The 22,201-nt window shown below is 34.9% G+C and overlaps 1 protein-coding gene across 2 annotated transcripts in view; it reads left to right on the plus strand.

Annotated features, from left to right (window-relative positions):
* LOC128660094 (tumor necrosis factor receptor superfamily member 16) overlaps positions 1-22,201 on the plus strand; it is a 47,671-nt gene that overhangs the window by 19,739 nt on the left and 5,731 nt on the right. For both annotated transcript variants that reach the window (XM_053713720.1, XM_053713719.1), the window contains exons 2-5: positions 1,668-1,797; positions 5,393-5,752; positions 15,601-15,784; positions 20,034-20,176. In XM_053713720.1, coding sequence (XP_053569695.1) covers positions 1,668-1,797; positions 5,393-5,752; positions 15,601-15,784; positions 20,034-20,176 — 817 coding nt within the window. The remainder of the gene's footprint in view (positions 1-1,667; positions 1,798-5,392; positions 5,753-15,600; positions 15,785-20,033; positions 20,177-22,201) is intronic.

Genomic DNA, 22,201 nt, shown 5'->3' on the forward strand with positions numbered 1-22,201 from the left:
GCACTAAATACATGCTAGATAGAGTGATGCATTCAAAGAAAAGATTAGTCTGAGAATAACATTGTGTGTTTGTTTGTTTTTTTTAAAGTTTAATTTTGACAAAATATAAATATTGACAAAATAAGTCTTTTTTTTTTTTTTTTGTGTCTATAAAACAAAGGGAGTAGCCATGTTGTAACTTAAGTTACTTTCTCTGCTGCGGCCAATTAGGGACAGTTATAAATAGCTCACTAGACAGGAACTGAAAAGCTCACACTTTCAGAATGGCATTGCAGGAAAAGGGGACAAAATAAATAAAGTATACTGCAGGTTTTTGTATGTATATAGTAAAAAAAATTGAGATGACAATATAAAATAAAGTCCCTTTTTAAACAGTTGAGTACAATTACAGAGAAAAAAAGTGTCTTTTGGACATCCTTGTTAGAAACAATAGTTTTGTTAGGGGGTAACTTTCCAAAAGTGTGCTTTAGCATAATAATGTACCTATATACACAGAAACCTATTATAGGTGAGAAAAGAAAAATGCTATTTAGCGCATAAATTGCAGCGTTTATTAATGCTGATTTAAAAAAGTCGGCAAAGAAACTGCTGCCACTGAAATAGTTTTAAAGCCCATCTCTGCCTGAATAATTGAAAAGTAATTAGATAGTTTAAATTTTGTCTGAGGGTATATAATATTCTGTGGATAAATAACTGCTGTTGTGTGGGGGTACGTTTGGGATTGATGCTTGGGAATGTTGTGTATAAGGTAAATTAATTAATGATACAAGCATAATTCACTGCTGCTGAGCAGACAAAATAAGGGAAAAGATTCCTCACAAGATAACCACCCCCCTCGCTATTGACCCTTGTGGACAGACAAACATAACTGATCACAGACAATAGTAACAAAACAGAGAGCTGATTAAAACATAAGACCCCTGACGTGGTCGCATTTCACATTACGCTTCATCTGAGGAAAAAAACACTGTTTTATTACATACAATTGATGCACTAAATAGCATTTTTCTTTTCCCACCTATCAATCATAGGTTTCTGTGTATATAAGTATTAGTGAATCTCTGCCTCTTCACACTGGCCGCCGCCATGTTGGAGCTTATAATTTTTTATGTAACTTTTAAACTGCAAAAAACGGAAAAAATATATCACTTCTGCTCTTTATTATGTGAGCTAGACTGGTACAGCTGTCAAAAAGCAGATCTGAGACAGTGCACTGCTTCTGTCACAAGATGCAGCAATACGTGTGCTACAAGATGGCAGCGTCCAGTATAAAATGGCTCACTGGAACTCCACATGCGTGTGCACAGTGTTATCTATATGACACACATGAACTAGCACCCTCTAGTGGTGAAAAACTGTCAAAATGCCCTGAGAGAAGAGGCGGCCTTCAAGGGCTTAGAAATTAGCATTTGAACCTCTTAGGTTTAGCTTTCAACTAAGAATACCAAGAGAACAAAGCAAAATTGGTGATAAAAGTAAGTTGAAAAGTTGTTTAAAATTACATTCACTATCTGAATCATGAGAGGTTTAATTTTGGACTAGATTGTCCCTTTAAAAGAAGGCAGGACTTACGTGATGTGAAGCAGTTTATATCTGCTGTGTGTGTGATCATACACTTTATTTTTGTTTATGTTTTTGTTTTTTCTCTCGCTCCCCCCCCCCCCCAGGTGTCTGCAGACGTCTGTGAGAGTGGTCAGTTCACAAAAGATGGCGAATGCTGCTCCTTGTGCCCACCAGGGTTTGGAGTGGTCGCTCCATGTGGAGAATCTGATACAATGTGTGAACGCTGCAGAGAGAGTAAGTGATGGCTAAAATGACTTCATTTGGGGGCTTTCTGTTGTCTTCAAATGTGTTTGCTGCCCTGAGTTACAAAAAAATACAAGAGGAGAAGTGAAGGAGTAAGAAAACAAATATAAAGAATATAAAAAATACTGTAAATAAAAGTAGAAATAGTAACTAAATGTCACCCTTGCTTATTTGAATGCTATGAACAATTTTTCTAAGGATCACTCTTTATCCATAGGTCTTCTGATGGTGTCTATAGGGTACTTTAATACAGATGTCCATATGTCTGTAATGTGACAGGTGTCAATTATTTTTATACATGTCAAGACTCATTCCTCATTATACACTTAAAGGGACTCAATCCCTCTACTGATATTATTTAAAAAGATAGATAACACCTCAACTACCCATTCCCCAGCTTTGCACAACTAAATATATATTTTACAACATTTAAAACTCTAAATTTCTGCCTGTTTTTAAGCCGCTGTAGGCTGATTTTTTTTAATTTTTTTAATTTTTTTTTCTTTCAGAAAATCAGTTGGTACATTGTTACAATATAGTTGTCACAATAGACAAAATATAACATATCATGATACAATATGACACAAAAAAAGAAGCCTTTTCCACTTTTACATTACTTTTTGTAAATACATTTTAACAGTAAACAGAAAGTATTAAATAAATTGACAATTATATGATTTGTTTTTTCTTTAAGGTCAATTCTAAACTTTTTTTCTTGAAATTACAGCACATAAAATATCAAATAAAATAAATATCATTGTGATTTGTAATTTAATATGGCTTCTATAACTTCAAAGCATTTTAATAGAAGTATCATGGAACAATTTGTAACTTTTACCTGCTTTGAATATAATAGCATACACTCAATTTCTTTTATTGAGTTTCTCATAAATAGCAACAGAAAAGAGAGGGAGAGAAAGGGGGGGGGGGGCTGATGATGATCACCTCCCAAACCACAGCTACCTGCAGCCTCTATTCTAACCAACTTTCTGAATGGGTTTCAGGATAGCCTTTTGAGTGTCTAACGTTTGGACCCTAATGATTTCCAACCATTTTGTAATAAAAGATTTAAATTGTCTTTCACTATTTATTCCAACATTCATTTGTTCTATGATTAGCTGAGTATTCATGTTCTGTACAAATTCAGCAATACTGGGGTATCTTAGTGTTACCAATGAGACCGCACTGATTGGCTAACAGCCCTGAGATGAGGAGGCAGTCTGCAGAGGCTTACATCTTTCTCCAGAACAGTAACAAATAAAAATATCTATATCCCCCCCCCCCAAAAAAAAAAAAAAAACAACTCTGCATTTACTCTTCCCTTAAAGGGACATAAAATGCTCAGACTATAATATAAAATGTTTAATTACATGTAGTACTTGTATTATTTATCTTTGCCCCATATACCTGTAACTTAAAGGGACATGAAGCCCCAGATTTTTCCTCCATGATTCAGAGCATACAATTTTAAACAACTTTACAATTTACTTCTGTTATCTAATTTGTTCAATTCTCTTGGTATCATTTTGTTGAAAAGATACCTAGGTAGGATCGGGAGCTGGGAGTTGGCTGCTGATTAGTGGCTGCACATATATGTCTCTCTTGTTATTGGATTACTGCTGTGCTAGCTCCCATTAGTGCATTGCTGCTCTTTCAACAAAGGATTCCAAGAGAATGGAGCAACATTTGCCTTAGAAGTAAATTGGAAAGCTGTTTAAAAATGAAAGTTCTTTGAATCATGAAAGTAAAAAAAAAAGGGGGTTTCATGTCCCTTTTACTCTCAAAATTATGGGTTTTCCAATTCTTAGAATTGGAAATGCACCTTGCAGATGTCACAAGCCTAATCCTGCTACATATCTGTCCCTAATTAGCCTAAGCAGAAGTGATAGGATAAAGAACTGCAAACAATGAACTTATGTTTTCTAATAAAATGACAGTGGCAAACCTTGTGTACTTCAGTTCTGTATTTGACCATATAAAGCAAGTAGTAGAAGGGCTTTTGGACATTAATAAACAATTATAGCAATTTAGATGTTAATATATTTAGAACGTTGTTTTCACTCAACAGATATGTTAATCTATTGCAAAGCTATAGAAACCCATTGCAAACAAATGTCCCTTTATAGAGTTATTATACAGTAAAAAAAAAATAGCAAACAGCTTACTTGTTTAGTTCATAATAAGCACTTAGAAATTCTCATTTTAGCTCATGCCCAGTGTGATCTGATCTGACATCTTTATAACCTAGGTTATATTCTGACTGATCTAGGCATGAGCAAGTCTGATTCCCTGTTATCTAGTCTATTCACTTAAAGGGACACTCAAGTCAAAATTAAACTTATATTATTCAAATAGAGCATGCAATTTTAAACAACTTTACAATTTACCTCCATTAACAAAATGTGCACAGTATTTTAATTTACACTTTGAGTCACCAGCTCCTACTGAGCATGTGCAAGAATTCACAGAATAAAACATGTATGCATTTGTGATTGGCTGATGGCTGTCACATGGTACAGGGGAAGTGGAAACGGACATAACTTTTTAAAATTGTCAAACAAAAATCTACTACTCTTTTGAAGTTCAGATTAAGTGCTATTGCACTGTCTTGTTATCTTGCATTTGTTGATTATGCAAATCTACTGTGTTTTACTGGTCCATTAATAGTTACCAGCCTAGAAGTTTTATGACATCAGGCTAAGATAAACCTTCCTGCAGAGGCTCCTCCTCCTTATAGGGCTGTGAGAGGAAGTATAGCACACTGCACAAATGCAGGAGAAAAAAAGGTAAAAATCCATTTAAATAGATGGCTAATACATATTATTTCTATTAAGTATAAGACACAAATTAGGGCTTTTCTATAACAACAATGAAACAAACTGTTTAACGTCCCTTTTAATTGGCTAATTTATCTGGTTACCTGTCTAATCCATACCCTTCTGTGGCGTTTGAGGTATTCTTCTCCAGCCCTTTGTAATGTGATACATATGTTTCTGTAAGATGAGCACATACTGTGTATTTCCAGTTGCATTTCGTATTAGATATGGTTTATTTATGCTGCATAGCAGCTGTAGGGTAGAGCGCGCTTTTCCTAATCTTTTCATGTTATACTGATTAAAGGGACAGTCTACTTGAAAACTGGTATTGTATAAAAAGATATCCCTTTTATTCCCATTTCTGCATAACCAACACTGTTATATTAATATACTATTTTACCTCTATGATTACCTTGTATCTAAGCCCCTGCAGACTGCCCCCTTATCTCGGTGCTTTTTACAAACTTGCATTTTAGCCAGTCAAGTCGACTGTCCCTCTAAAGGACTACTAAGCACAGTACAATGTGTCATGTGACAGCCATCAGCCAATCACACCATGCATATATGTATATCCTGTAACTCTTGCACATGCTCGGTAGAGGCGGGTGCCTCAGAAATTTGTGCATATAAAAAGATTGTGCACATACAGATAATGGAAGTGAATTGGAAAGTTGTTTAAAATTGTGTGTTCTATCTGAATCCTGAAAGGTTAATTTTGACATGACTGTCCCTTTAAACAAATGGCTAATTGTTTTTTATTTTTTCTGCAGATTCCACATTCTCTGAGGTTAGCAGCTCTACCGAGGAATGCCAGCCGTGCTCTTCCTGCCAGGGTCCCATGCAGTCTATGGAGGCTGCCTGTACCCAAAAGTATGACGCTGTCTGCCACTGCCCTGATGGTTATTTCCTTCAGAATGGCAGCTGCACTCCATGCCAAGTGTGCTCCAAGGGGTATGGTGTGAAGACTCCCTGCACTCGAACTGAGAACACATTGTGCCAACTTTGTCCAAGTGGCTACTATTCAGAAGTGAAAAGTAGTGAATCCCCTTGCTTAGCCTGCAGGACAGAGTGCTCAGAGACCGAGGTACAGATCGGAGAATGCACCCCGCTACATGACATCCTATGCATGAGTAAGGCATTCGCTTGCTTATCTAAGAATTTGTATACTATGGAAGTTTAAAGAGATATTGTGCTAAAAAAAATTAAAAGAATAGCAACTAAACATGTTGACAATTTGTAGCTGAAACGTTTATAAAGTTAAATCTATTTAAAGGGACAGCCTAGTCAAAATTTAAACTCATCATTCAGATAGGGCATGCAAGTTTAAACCACTTTCCAATTTACTTTTATCATTGAATTTGCTTTGTACTCTTGGTATTCTTAGTTGAAAGTTAAACCCTAGGGAGGCTGATATGCTAATTTCTAAGCCCTTGAAGGCCGCCTCTTATCTCAGTGCATTTTGACAGTTTTTCACAGCTAGATGGTGCTAGTTCATGTGTGCCATATATATATATATAACATTGTGCTCACTTCCATGGAGTTACTTATGAGTCAGCACTGATTGGCTAAAATGCAAGTCTGTCAAAGAACTGAAATAAGGAGACAGTCTGCAGAGGCTTAGCTACAAGGTAATCACAGAGGTAAAAAGTGTATTATTATAAATGTTGGTTATGCAAAACTGGGGAATGAGTAATAAAGAGATTAACTATCCTTTTTTTAAAAAAAGAAACAATAAAAATTCTGGAGTAGACTGTCCCTTTTTTAAGTTTAAATGTTCCAGCATCTGTTGTGCAATTCCTAATAATGATCTTTGGCTTATGGATATTATCTACTAATGCTGAATGAACATTAAAGGAACAGTATACACCAATTTTCATATAACTGCATGTAATAGACACTACTATAAAGAATAATATGCACTGATACTGATATAGAAATCCAGTATAAAACCGTTTAAAAACTTACTTAGAAGCTCTCAGTTTAGCTCTGTTAAAAAAGTAACTAGAACACCCACTGCAAGTGGGAAATAAGAACCCCCCTCCTCTGCATATGAAAAAACTCTTTACACAAACAGGAGCAAGCTGAAGTAGGTAGACCTTAGTATTCTCCTAAAACTTTGGGGCTTGGTTAGGAGTCTGAAAATCACAGCAATGTTATTTAAAAATAAGCAAAACTACAAAAAACTTTATGGGCTATATAAATGGATCATCTACAAAACATTTCTGCAAAGAAAAGTGTGTGTATAATGTCTCTTTTAACAGGATGTATGCACCGATGAGCAAAAGCAGGAAGTGCCCATCAGCCAATGAGAATTGGTACAAAGGACACACTTGATACTGCAGTATTAGATGTATAGTGGCCCTAAAATTTGAAATAAATTATGGAGCTACTTGACTAGTTTATGTTTAAGAGAAAAAGGGATCAGAGAGGGTTACATTAAAACTTGAAAAGTGCATAATAAAAACAAATAAAAATGTAGGTTATATCAGGTTTTCAAACTATAAATGCTGCAAAGCTTGTACCTCCACAGCACTTTAAACAGTGTAAGATACACTAATACAGCATCTGATTGGCTGGCCAAAATATAATTATTTTATGAACTAGTTTGATAAACCCATTTTGTTTTTCTTGATTGACAAAGTAGTGCCACTGCACATTATTTCAGCTTTGGAAGTTGTCCCAATCAGCCAATAAGAATGAATACCACATTATGTACAATACATGCTAGTATTTATGTAAAATCCTTATCCTAAGGTTTGATAACATTTTTTTTATCAATAGAGATACCCAGTGGCACTACTGAAATAACTAGGACTCAATCCCCAAATGTGTTGGCACCTATTCACCCCTTAACAAAGTGAAACCATAGGCTAAATATCCTTGAACATAACTATTGTATGAGTGGTCAAATGATCACTACTTACTGATACAAGTTTAAGCAAAAATGTCCTAATAATATGTGCAATATTTACATTGTTATGATGTGTATGGTCACCATTGGTGCCTTTCACTCCTAAATATAAACTTTTATTAATAAATGGAGAAATTAAAATTAAGAACACTTTCTCTCCAACTGACTAATTCATTACTGAGTAAAATCAGCATCCCACTTCATATCAACTTGTGTAAATATATAGGTGAAATAAGAATCCCTGAGGCTTAGAAAGTGGTAGGTATTAAAGGGATACTAAACTCAATTTTTCTTTTTCTTTAATGATTCAGATAGAACATGCAATTTATAAATATAGCCACCAATAAGCAAGCGCTATCCAGGGTGCTAAACCTAAAATGGGCCGGCTCCTAAGCTTTTACATTCCTTTACATAGCAAGAGAAAGAAGAAAAATTGATAATAGGAGTAAATTAGAAAGTTGCTTAAAATTGCATGCTCTATCTGAATCATGAAAGGAAAAAAATGGGTTTAGTATCCCTTTAAAGTCCAGTTTATATATAAATCGCTATGCAAAAGAAGTGCTACATAGGGGTCGATATATCAAGCTACGGCGGATAGGGACATACATACGTACCCCTGTCTGCTGCAGCTCGCCTCTGGCGGGCTGAATTCCACTGCCAAAATTCAGCATTGCACAAGAACGCAATTTTGCGCTCCTGTGCAATGCCGCCCCCTGCCAGCACACGGCCAATCACGCATGGGCAGGAGATTCAATCTCCCCATTCGGACGAGACCGGAGATTGAAATTAGGTGGCAAAGAGGTTAGGTTAAATACAGACTGCAGGTTCTCCTGTGAGAACCTTCAGTCGTAGGGGGTTGAAGGCTGGCGAAGCCTTTGATAAATCGACCCCATAGTGTTACTATTGTAGCCATTATCACAGCTCATGTGAATTATTTAGAGTTTATGCAAAGAGATACACTTGCTTATTGGGTTATAATGTAACCACCATTGTTTGGCTCTCTGCCCAGAGCTATCATTAAATTGTTATTATACAGCTAAGTTAAATTTTGAAATTTGCACTTGATACTCTGTGTACAATTTCCTCTCAGCTTTCCAAAGTTAATAAATATTCCCACATTTCAATTGTTTTGGTCTACAAAATCAAATTATTAAATAAGCTTGGAGGATGTACACATTCTAAAAAAAATACAACAAAATTGCTGCAAACTAAATATGTTCCACATCAAGTTTTCTCACTGCTGGATTATATAGTAATAAAATCCTTCTGGTTTTAAATGTCATATCTTACACATGAGAGGAAAGGCAGTTAAATTCTAATACTGTCTGTATCAAGCAAAATAGAATGCTTCCCTTAGCGCTGCGGAATCTGTTGGCGCTCTACAAATAACTAATAATAATTATAAAGTGTAAAATTGTACATATTATTAGGACATGTGCATAAACTTGTATCCGTAAGTAGTGATCACTTGACCACTCATGCAATAGTTTTGATACATTTGTGTTTATGTGCATGATAGAAAATGCTTGTCTGCAATGCCCAATATATTTATAATTATACAATGTTATTCCCACAAAATATTGACACATATGAGGTTAAAAACTTATTTTTTTTTTAACTTTCTTAGTAATCCTGCATCATGCTACAATGGCTTTTTTAAACACCTAAAACATTTTTATTGTATGCAGAACTTTTACTAATTATTACTTTATAATATGTATTCATAACTTGAGGAGTTTTGCATCCATTTAACTTTACAAGGCAAGTTTTTACATATAGATCTCACATTACTAATTCTGTTCTCATGATCCCAAAGAGAGATTTTTCTTTTTTTCCCCCCCTTGAGCTGGTGCTTTTCTTCTCCATACCTCATTACACTGATCTCCTTTCCATCCATGAGTTTTGGGGAAAAAACTATTTTTTTTGTTTGCCAGGACACAAACTCTTTGGGTTACTTTTAATCTCTGTATTGTCCCTTATAATCCACCTCTCTGGCCAGCAGGGTCTGTATTCCTTAACTCCTTGGCTGCCACAGGACAATGCAACACTTTGCTATGCCACACAGACTTTTCTGGCAGCTAAGGGGTTAACAAAGATGGCTGTGTTTCATAGTAGACTGGTGGTGCATCCCTGGGTAGACAGGACCATGATATTTGGCTGATTTTCTATAGGTCGGTCTTCCAGGAGAGGAGGGAACTCTCCTCAATAGATCAGCAGGGAAGAATCTCCCAGGGTTTCTAGCTCAGCTATGATATTATAAAAAAAATAAGTTCTTTGAACTGCAGCAAGTTGGCAGCACTAGAGTGCTGTGTACTGAATTGTTTGATAAAGAAGCTTTTCCAGACACTGCCCTTGTGAAATATCTTCTCTCAGGGGGATGTTTGTCTCAAGCCCTGTATCTCTGTCTGGCTGTTTTCCCTTAATCCCTTTATTTCTTATGATCTTGAGTAAGTTTATTGTTTAGTTCACTACACAGTTCTTTAGCGAGTGTTTGTTTTATGTACAGATAGTATAAAAGAGCCAGTGTCCAGAACACAGTTTGATTACATAGAGGAGGCAAAACTATTTAAAAGGTTGTTAAACTCCAATGATCCCTCATAGATAAGAAAAATAGAGACATATTAAAGGGACACTAAATAAAAGCTAGATAGAATGATGTGTTTAACCTCTTAAGGACATATGACGGAATTTATCCGTCATAAAACAATTGAGCAAACTGAAAGCTGTGTCCTTAAAGGGTTAAAGTAAAGATTAGCTAGAGAAAAAGTTATTATTATTATTATTATTATTATTATTATTATTATTATTATTATTTTTGAGTTTCTTAAACATTAGAAGAATTGTAAATGTGTAAAGTTTTTGTACATTAAAGAAATGGACGCCGTCATTTTGAAACCTAAGTTTCCTTCTTTACAGAGGCCATTTACGGACAGTTATAAATGGGTAACTAGAGTATGGAATACAACAGTGAAACATTTAGAGTACACTGCCCCTTTAAGTATAGAGTCTGCAGTTTCACTTCTAACAGGAATTAGAAGTTTCACAATTTTGAGAATTTTTAAATTAGATACAAAGGGGGGAAAATAAATAATAATATATTGCAAAGTATTTGTTTACTTCTTAAAATTAAACTGTGTGTGATCTCAAATGTTCAAGATAATTTTATTTTGCCCTACTTTAGTCTGCAGACAACAAGGCTGCCCACAGTCATAATGTTAAAAATGTGTAAAATGCATTGTTTTGCAGTTGTCTGCTAAAGCTTTTTAGATAAATATGTAACAGTTAGCCTTGAGTAGACACCAGGGTGAAATTAAACAATCCACAGTTAAATTACATGAAAAGGGAGAAAATAGATAATGATTGTATGTTGTAAAGTTGTTTCATTACACGTAACTAAACATTAGATATAAAAATCTCCTAAAACCTTTGAAGGGACGCTAAAGTCATTATTAAGATACCAGTAAATACAGTAGATTTGCATAATAAACAAATGCACGATAACAAGATAATGCAATGGCACTTAGTCTGGACTTCAAATAAGTAGTAGATTTTAAAAAAAAAATAATTAAAGTTTATATCTATTTCCACTCCCCCTGTATCATGTGACAGCCATCAGCCAATCACAAATGTATATAGGTATATTCTGTGAATTCTTGCACATGCTCAGTAGGAGCTGTTGACTCAAAAAGTGTAAATATAAAAAGACTGTGCACATTTTGTTAATGGAAGTTATTTGGAAAGTTGTTTAAAATTACTGCTCTATCTAAATCTTAAAAGGTTTATTTTTACTTGAGTGTCCCTTTAAACGTGCATGATTCATGATGCACACGATTTTAAAAAAAAAGAGAAAAAAACTTTCAATATCACTTTCATTATTAAAATGTGCACAATATTTTTATATGCTCTTTCTGAGGTACCAGCTCCTACTGAGCATGTGCAAGAGTTCGGTATATGCATTTTGTGATTGGCTAAAGGCTGTCACATGATGTAGAGAGAAAGATAATGGAATTAACTTTGAAATTTGCTACTCAATAAAGATTTAGTGCTTTTGCATTGTTTGTGTTTGTATTATGCATTTCTTGATTATGCAGTTCTATTGGTCCTTTAACTGTGTTAGTGCAATAATGAAAAATGCTTTAAAATATTGGAGCATTTTATTGTTGTACAAACGTTTTGAGGTAACGATGTCTGATCCCAGAAGTTGGTAAAGCACAAAGTCCCAGTCCATTTCACAAGCCACAATATTGCACGCTCCTAAGCAGCAGCGCCAGTTAGCGCCAATAGCATGCAGCTGCGTATGACCGTACACTCTACTCAAGTGCAGTTTAGCAGTGCTCCTGTAAGCAGGGGATAAAACCGTAACAAACGCTAGTGTCATAGACAATCCACATATACTTGTATAATAACTTCTGTAGCTTTCAAATTGCCTTTGATAAATATTTTTGAAAACTTTATATTTTGTACAACATATGAGTATAAATTTCAGTTTCCACTCTTGCCCCAGTGTCTATCTGCGTTTGTCTTTTATGCATATTAAACTCTGTTCTAACTCACGTTTTTATCATATCTATGTCTGTCTATTTTTTCTTTCTGACTCTACCAATTTTTAAAACTATTGTAACTTATTACATTTTTCCGGCCCCCTTTATCTGACCCTGTAAGCAGACACTTCAAAGGCAAGAGTGCAGGATTCCTACAGCATCTGGTGTGCAGGCTGTGTGGTACTGACAAGTCTGGGGATAGTAGGGGAGGGGCAGAACAGCTGGGGGCATCATACAAACAGGGTGGTTGGGGGATCTGTGAGAGGAGAATTCCAGTTTCCAAGGTGTAATCTCCATCTGATTTGATTTTTGTCTCTCTCTCTGATTTTCATAAAGAAGCATACTTTGTGCGCAATAGAGTATATCTGCATCTGCTGGGATATGATTACAGAAACTGCATTGACTGATCAGCTCATTTAGCAGATGTGTGGCCGTCTATGTTATTGGTTTGCAAAATAAAGATAGTTCATCCATAAATATATATATATTTTTAAAGGGACGTTCTACTCCAAAATGTTTATTGTTCAAAAATATAGATAATCCCTTTATTACCCATTCCCCAGTTTTGCATAACCAACACTGTTATATTAAAATACTTTTTACCTCTGTGATTACCTTGTATCTAAACCTCTGCAGACTGCATCCTTATCTCAGTTCTTTTGAGAGACCTGCATTTTAGCTGATTAGTGTGTCTAGTATAACTATTATAACCAATACTGAGTCATAAATAAATCCACAAGATTATGCACAGTGTTATCTATATGATACACACACACACACACACAAACTAGCACTGTCAAAATGCACTGAGATAAGAGGCAGCTTCAAGGGCTTCAAAATTAGCATATGAGTCTACCTAGGTTTAGCTTTCAACAACGAAAACCAAGAGAACAAAGCAAATTTGATGATAAAAGTACATTTGAAAGTTGTTTAAAATTGCATGCCCTATCTGAATCATTAAAGTTTTTAACTTTGACTTGACTGTCCCTTTAAATATACCTACCTACACCCTTCCAGTCTCTGGAAATTTCCCCTAAGGCCAAGAAAGAAGTTAGTATTATTTTTTTTATAGGTAACATTAGTGTACTTTTTATACTGTTAGTATAGGTAACATTATTAGTGTACGTTAGTATAGATAACATTATTAGTGTACGTTAGTATAGGTAACATTGTTTGTGTACGTTAGTATAGGCAACATTGTTTGTGTACATTAGTATAGGCAACATTGTTTGTGTACATTAGTATAGGCAACATTGTTTGTGTACATTAGTATAGGTAACATTGTTTGTGTACATTAGTATAGGCAACATTGTTTGTGTACATTAGTATAGGCAACATTGTTTGTGTACATTAGTATAGGTAACATTGTTAGTGTACTTTTTATACTGTTAGTATAGGTAGCATTAGTGTACTTTTTATACTGTTAGTATAGGTAACATTGTTTATGTACTTTTTATACTGTTAGTATAGGTAACGTTGTTAGTATAGGTAACGTTGTTTGTGTACTTTTTATACTCTTAGTATAGGTAACATTGTTAGTGTACTTTCTATACTGTTAGTATAGGTAACATTGTTAGTGTACGTTAGTATAGGTAACATTGTTAGTGTACGTTAGTATAGGTAACATTGTTAGAGTACGTTAGTATAGGTAACATTGTTAGTGTACGTTAGTATAGGTAACATTGTTAGTGTACGTTAGTATAGGTAACATTGTTAGTGTACTTTTTATACTGTTAGTATAGGTAACATTGTTAGTGTACGTTAGTATAGGTAACATTGTTAGTGTACTTTTTATACTGTTAGTATAGGTAACGTTGTTGGTGTACTTTTTATACTCTTAGTATAGGTAACATTACTGTACTTTTTATACTGTTAGTATAGGTAACATTACTGTACTTTTTATACTGTTAGTATAGGAAACGTTGTTAGTATAGGTAACGTTGTTTGTGTACTTTTTATACTGTTAGTATAGGTAACATTGTTAGTGTACGTTAGTATAGGTAACATTGCTAGTGTACGTTAGTATAGGTAACATTGTTAGTGTACGTTAGTATAGGTAACATTGTTAGTGTACGTTAGTATAGGTAACATTGTTAGTGTACGTTAGTATAGGTAACATTGTTAGTGTACTTTTTATACTGTTAGTATAGGTAACGTTGTTGGTGTACTTTTTATACTGTTAGTATAGGTAACGTTGTTGGTGCACTTTTTATACTCTTAGTATAGGTAACATTACTGTACTTTTTATACTGTTAGTATAGGTAACATTAGTGTACTTTTTATACTGTTAGTATAGGAAACGTTGTTAGTATAGGTAACGTTGTTTGTGTACTTTTTATACTGTTAGTATAGGTAACATTGTTTGTGTACTTTTTATACTGCTAGTATAGGTAACATTGTTAGTGTACGTTAGTATAGGTAACATTGTTAGTGTGCGTTAGTATAGGTAACATTATTAGTGTACGTTAGTATAGGTAACATTATTAGTGTACTTTTTATACTGTTAGTATAGGTAACGTTACTGTACTTTTTATACTGTTAGTATAGGTAACATTGTTAGTGTACGTTAGTATAGGTAACATTGTTGGTGTACTTTTTATACTGTTAGTATAGGTAACGTTGTTGGTGTACTTTTTATACTGTTAGTATAGGTAACGTTGTTGGTGTACTTTTTATACTCTTAGTATAGGTAACATTACTGTACTTTTTATACTGTTGGTATAGGTAACATTACTGTACTTTTTATACTGTTAGTATAGGTAACATTAGTGTACTTTTTATACTGTTAGTATAGGTAACATTGTTAGTGTATGTTAGTATAGGTAACATTGTTAGTGTATGTTAGTATAGGTAACATTGTTAGTGTATGTTAGTATAGGTAACATTGTTAGTGTATGTTAGTATAGGTAACATTGTTAGTGTATGTTAGTATAGGTAACATTGTTAGTGTATGTTAGTATAGGTAACATTGTTAGTGTACGTTAGTATAGGTAACATTACTGTACTTTTTATACTGTTAGTATAGGTAACGTTACTGTACTTTTTATACTGTTAGTATAGGTAACATTGTTAGTGTACGTTAGTATAGGTAACATTGTTAGTGTACTTTTTATACTGTTAGTATAGGTAACGTTGTTGGTGTACTTTTTATACTGTTAGTATAGGTAACGTTGTTGGTGTACTTTTTATACTGTTAGTATAGGTAACGTTGTTGGTGTACTTTTTATACTCTTAGTATAGGTAACATTACTGTACTTTTTATACTGTTAGTATAGGTAACATTAGTGTACTTTTTATACTGTTAGTATAGGTAACATTAGTGTACTTTTTATACTGTTAGTATAGGTAACAGTGTACTTTTTATACTGTAAGTATAGGTAACATTGTTAGTGTACATTAGTATAGGTAACATTATTAGTGTACATTAGTATAGGCAACATTGTTAGTGTACTTTTTATACTGTTAGTATAGGTAACGTAATTGTATGACTGACACACCAGCTCACTCTGTTCTCTCTCGCCTGCAGATAAAGATGTTCCCATTCTCAAGCGAATTGACTCAGATACTCGTAGGGATGACAACACCACCTCTTCATCTAGCACCCCTGAATTTATACCCCCAGGAGACCACAACCGGAACATCATCCCAGTGTACTGCTCCATTCTTGCGGCAGTGGTGGTTGGGCTTATCGCATACGTGGCTTTCAAATGGTACGTCCTTGTTGGGAGAGGCTGGGGAGATCACGTTCACTTTAAGCTATGGCAAAACTATACAAAAACTAATGGTAAAAAAATATGTGTGTATATGTATGTGTATATGTATGTATGTATATATATATATATATATATATATATATATATATATATATGTGTATGTATATATGTGACGTGCAGTGAGGTCAGAGGCTGGTGAGGCAGTGGCAGTATACGCCTTCATTCTTTAGATATCCTTTGTTGAAGAAATAGCAATACACATGGCTGAGCCAATCACATGAGGTATCTATGTGCAGCCACCAATCAGCAGCTACTGAGCATATTTAGATATGATTTTCAACAAAGGACATCAAAAGAATGAAGAAAATTAGATATTAGATGTAAATTGGAAAGTTATTTAAATTTGCATATGGGTTTCATATGGGTTTCATGTCCCTTTTAAATGGTGTCTTGGAAAACTGGTCAACTTAGTAAACTTCTGGTTTTAGTCTAAAAGGATTGTAACAGAAACTCTTGCCAGATAACACAATGCTTGCTCTGATTATGAGATCTAGAAATTCATGCCCATTAAAATATGTTTAAAACATACTTTTTACTTTAATGCTGCAAATTATGCTTATAGATTTTTTCATTACATAAGGGATGAGAGTCAGAGGGGGATGAAGAGAGACAGAGAGAGAAAGAGACCATGGGGGAGAACAACACATAAGGAGAGAGATGGATAGATAGAGAGAGAAACACACACACACACACACACACACACACACACACACACACAAGTGGGGGAGAGAGGGACCACTGCATTTTAAAACAGAAGAGCTACAGAGAGTTCATAAAATTAGTCCATAATTTAGTGTGAAGTAAAGAGGTAAGCTGCTAAGTTAGTGGGTGTAAAGTTTGAGTAAACAAAATACAAAAACGACCCTGCTGTAAAAGAGTAAAAAAAACACTAAACCACATTCATTAAATGATCATTTTCACTAACAGAATGAATGTGGCTGAAACACTGCTCTCTGTGCCTCTTTTCCTGCTCTGTAAGGATTCAGAAAGTGACAGTGGCACATTCCACTGCACTTAGAGGGAAAATATATGAAAGTTGTTTTTTTCCGTTTTTGTTTTGTTTTATATGATTTAACATCCAGCCCCAACCCTATGTTCCACTTACTAATGCCTCTCGCTGGATTGGTTCAGCCCAAATAGGACTGCCTCAAATAAGCAGTTAATGGGCCATGCAATGATCTTAACCACTTGCATCCAGTAGGTTGTGTAATGGTGGGCAGACCTGCTTGTGCCTCTTCATTGCACAACATATAGCTGTGAGAAAAAAAAAATGCTGGGAAAAAAAAAAAAAATTTTTTTTAAAGCCAATAAAAAAAAATATATTTTTGCCCATATGAGAGGTGAAGCACTGCCTCACCTGCCTCTAGTGACTGCACATCACTGAATATATATATATATATATATATATATATATATATATATATATATATATATATATATATATATATATATATATATATATACATATATATATATATATATATATATATATATATATATATATATATATATATATATATATATATATACATACATACATACATACATACATACATACATACATACATACATACATACATACATACAATCACTGGTTGAGAAAGACAGACAAACCTTTAGCTCTATTGGATAACAAAGACCAACCTTTATCAGCATGAAAATCATATTTAGTTTTATTCTTGACAATAAAAAAGATCACACGATAACTCTAATAAATATAAAGATGTCCTTGTTTTTGCATTACACCAAATAAATAAATGTATCTTTAAGGCCCAACTCAGACCTCTCAGAAGATTGGGCTTTTATTTTTAAGCTGACCTCACCTCGGAACTGAACCTGTTTAGTATTATATGTTGATATGTATATTTTAAGTCCATTATTACTGGAGCACTTTTAAGGTGTCGTTGCCCTTTTAAGAAAATGCATAAGCAGAAGACATGAGTCTCTAAGGCTTGATTTGGGGAACATTCCTTCAGCGGATGGGATCTATCTCCCGCTGATCGGCTGTTACAGCTGATTCCAAGCTATGAATAGGATTAGACTCCTCAGGATACAAGTGGGTGTCTTTAGCTCCAGTCTAATTCATGGGAGGAATATAATGAACTGTGGAATGTCTTTCATAGGATTCTTGCTGTTTTATTCCAGGAATTAAATCCTATAAACTGCTTCATGTCCAGGAACACAAATAAGGCTTCATTTATCAAACCCTTCTTTAAAGTTCGACTGCAGGTTCACGCAAGAGAACCTGCAGTCAGGATTTATCAAGCAACGGTCATTAGACCGCTGCTTCCCTGCCCTGTTCTCCACCTCTTGGGTGGAGAATTTCAATCTCCCCGGTCTCTTCCGACCGGGGAGGTTGACAGCTGCCTGCGAGTTATTGGAGCACTCGTAAGCAATGGTAAATGCGGGCAGTGCATTGCTGCCACCAGAGGAAAAGCCGGGCCGACAGGGGCAAATAAGTATGCCCGTGGATGATAAATTGAGCCCATAGGGTTAATCATGTGTACACTGAGCCAATTTTGCCTTAATTGATAAACAAACACATACATATACACACACAATTGCACATATATATACAAGTATGCATTTAGTACTGCTGTATCAGTTGTATAATTCCTAGTAACTCTCATTGGCTGGTGAGCACTTCCTGCTAAACACATTGTTTGATAGGTAGTTTCTACTAAGGATCATTGACCGAAGGAGGTACCTAAAAGTCAATGTGCAATAGTAGTGCTCAACCGATGCTAGTATGTTAATTTACATTTAAATGGACAGTCTACCATAGAATTGTTATTGTTTTAAAAGATAGATAATCCCTTTATTACCCATTCCCTGGTTTTGCATAACCAACACAGTTATATTAATATACTTTTTACCTCTGTGATTACCTTGTATCTAGGAACCTTCTTCCAGCCCCCTGATCATATGACTGTGACTGTTTATTGTCATTGTTTTGTGCTAAATCTTAAATAACCCCCTGTGCCTGAACACAGTGTTATCTATATGGCCCACGTGTACTTTCTGTCTCTTTGTGTTGAAAAGAGATTTAGAAAGCATGTGATAAGAGGCAGCCCTCAAAAGCTTTGATATTAGCATATGAGCCTACCTAGGTTTAGTTTAAACTAAGAATACCAAGAGAATAAAGCAAATTTGATGATAAAAGTAAATTGGAAAGTTGATTAATATTAAAAGTCCTATCTGAATAATGAAAGTTTAATTTATACTAGACTGTCCCTTTAAATAGCTTTTTTAAATAAACCTGTCATCTACAGATTCATCCGGATTGGCTCCTCCAAGGAAAGCCTAATCTAAAATGACAAATCCAATCAATAGTTAAGACATGAATCTAGGGTTAATGTATAATATATTCATTTCACTTCATATATTTTAAATACGCTTCCTGAAAATAGAATAAATAAGACATTTCTGTTTTTTGTTTTAAAAAAAAAAAAAAGCCTTTTTGGTGTGAATTTAAAATAATTCTAAAGGGTTAAATTTTAATTCTGGAAAACCTCCTTCCTGCTCCAAATAAAGATATGATCAGTGATTGGAGCATACACAAGTATTCCTGCTTCTCATTTGTTCACATGCTATTCCCTTATCTAGAGCGACAGAAGATCACAAATTTGGTTTAGTATTTAACTTATTTGAAATTATTTATTTAAAATTAAAATGCTAGAAAAAAAAAATATTTTTATGCCATAGTGTCCTTTTAAAGTATTAATAAAACACATAGATTACGCTAGATTACGTGTAGAGTGCAATATTGTGTTTACGCGAGTGCAATATTTATGCTCCACTCAGTAATGTCAGCGCACATAAATGTGCGCTGGTATTACAAGTGCGGCACACTTGAGCCTCGTTTTAATGCCGATTTAGACACGGCAGACCATCTAGTGAAGCAATAAATAAATATATGTCTGTGTTTATATGTGTAGATTTTTAACTAGAGGTCTGATCTCTTGGTTACTTCCGCAAAGTAAAACTGCAATCTCACGGGAGCATTAAACAGCCACTTATAATGGCTGGTTATTTAACTTCAGCCCGTAAACGGGGAAAATTTGCCCCTTTACGGGCGCACGTTTAGATAGTGCTCCACTCGTAATCTAGGCCATAATATTTAATGTTTATTACAACAAATAAGAGCTAAACAAATTATTAATAAATTCCTATTTTTGTCATTTAGTTACAGATCCTGCAAGCAGAAGAAGCAGCTAGCTAAGGCCAGAGCTGGGGAGATTGCCACCTCTGGTGAAGGTGAAAAGCTTCATAGCGACAGCGGCGTTTTCCTGGACACTCACAGCCTGCAAGAGCAGAACCAACTAAAAGGTCAGCAATATACATTTTTACGGATTTCACTTAAAGGGATATGTTACTCATCTCGTCCATGTAAAAGAGCAATCTCTAAACAGAATAAATTGTGGTTTTTATTTATATTTCTTTCATGTAATTAGCAAGAGTCCATGAGCTAGTGACGTATGGGATATACATTCCTACCAGGAGGGGCAAAGTTTCCCAAACCTCAAAATGCCTATAAATACACCCCTCACCACACCCACAAATCAGTTTTACAAACTTTGCCTCCTATGGAGGTGGTGAAGTAAGTTTGTGCTAGATTCTACATTGATATGCGCTCCGCAACAGGTTGGAGCCCGGTTTTCCTCTCAGCGTGCAATGAATGTCAGAGGGATGTGAGGAGAGTATTGCCTATTTGAATGCAATGATCTCCTTCTACGGGGTCTATTTCATAGGTTCTCTGTTCTCTGTCGTAGAGATTCATCTCTTACCTCCCTTTTCAGATCGCCGATATACTCTTATATATATATATATACCATTACCTCTGCTGATTTTCGTTTCAGTACTGGTTTGGCTTTCTACAACATGTAGACGAGTGTCCTGGGGTAAGTAAGTCTTATTTTCTGTGACACTCTAAGCTATGGTTGGGCGCTTTTTTTATAAAGTTCTAAATATATGTATTCAAACATTTATTTGCCTTGACTCAGGATGTTCAACATTCCTTATTTTCAGACAGTCAGTTTCATATTTGGGATAATGCATTTGAATCAATCATTTTTTCTTACCTTAAAAAATTTGACTTTTTCCCTGTGGGCTGTTAGGCTCGTGGGGGCTGAAAATGCTTCATTTTTGGCGCAAAAAATCTTTTCTGTTTCCGGCGTTCTTTTGCGCCAAAAATGTCGGTGTTCCGGATGTGGCGTCATTTTTGGAGCCAAAAGCATTTAGGCGCCAAATAATGTGGGCGTCTTATTTGGCACTAAAAAAATATGGGCGTCGCTTTTGTCTCCACATTATTTAAGTCTCATTTTTCATTGCTTCTGGTTGCTAGAAGCTTGTTCTTTGGCATTTTTTCCCCATTCCTGAAACTGTCATTTAAGGAATTTGATCAATTTTGCTTTATATGTTGTTTTTTCTCTTACATATTGCAAGATGTCTCATGTCGCATCTGAGTCAGAAGATACTTCAGGAAAATCGCTGCCTGGTGCTGGAACTACCAAAGCTAAGTGTATCTGCTGTAAACTTTTGGTAGCTGTTCCTCTAGCTGTTGTTTGTATTAAATGTCATGACAAACTTGTTAATGCAGAAAATATTTCCTTTAGTAAAATACCATTACCTGTTGCAGTTCCATCAACATCTAATGTTCAGAGTGTTCCTGATAACATAAGAGATTTTGTTGCTGAATCTATTAAGAAGGCTATGTCTGTTATTCCTCTTTCTAGTAAACATAAAAAGTCTTTTAAAACTTCTCTTTATCCAGATGAATTTTTAAATGAACATCATCATTCTGATTCTAATGATTCTTCTGGTTCAGAGGATTCTGTTTCAGAGGTTGATGCTGATAAATCTTCATATTTATTTAAAATGGAATTTATTCGTTCTTTACTTAAAGAAGTCCTAATTGCATTAGAAATTGAGGATTCTGGTCCTCTTGATACTAAATCTAAACGTTTAGACAAGGTCTTTAAATCTCCTGTAGTTATTCCAGAAGTTTTTCCTGTTCCTGGTGCTATTTCTGAAGTAATTTCCAGGGAATGGAATAAATTGGGTAATTCATTTACTCCTTCTAAACGTTTTAAGCAATTATATCCTGTGCCGTCTGACAGATTAGAGTTTTGGGATAAGATCCCTAAAGTTGATGGGGCTATCTCTACCCTTGCTAAACGTACTACTATTCCTACGGCAGATGGTACTTCCTTTAAGGATCCTTTAGATAGGAAAATTGAATCCTTTCTAAGAAAAGCTTATTTGTGTTCAGGTAATCTTCTTAGACCTGCTATATCTTTGGCGGATGTTGCTGCAGCTTCAACTTTTTGGTTGGAAACTTTAGCGCAACAAGTA

This window comes from Bombina bombina, chromosome 5 (assembly GCF_027579735.1).
Source record: "Bombina bombina isolate aBomBom1 chromosome 5, aBomBom1.pri, whole genome shotgun sequence".
NCBI classification, from domain to species: domain Eukaryota; kingdom Metazoa; phylum Chordata; class Amphibia; order Anura; family Bombinatoridae; genus Bombina; species Bombina bombina.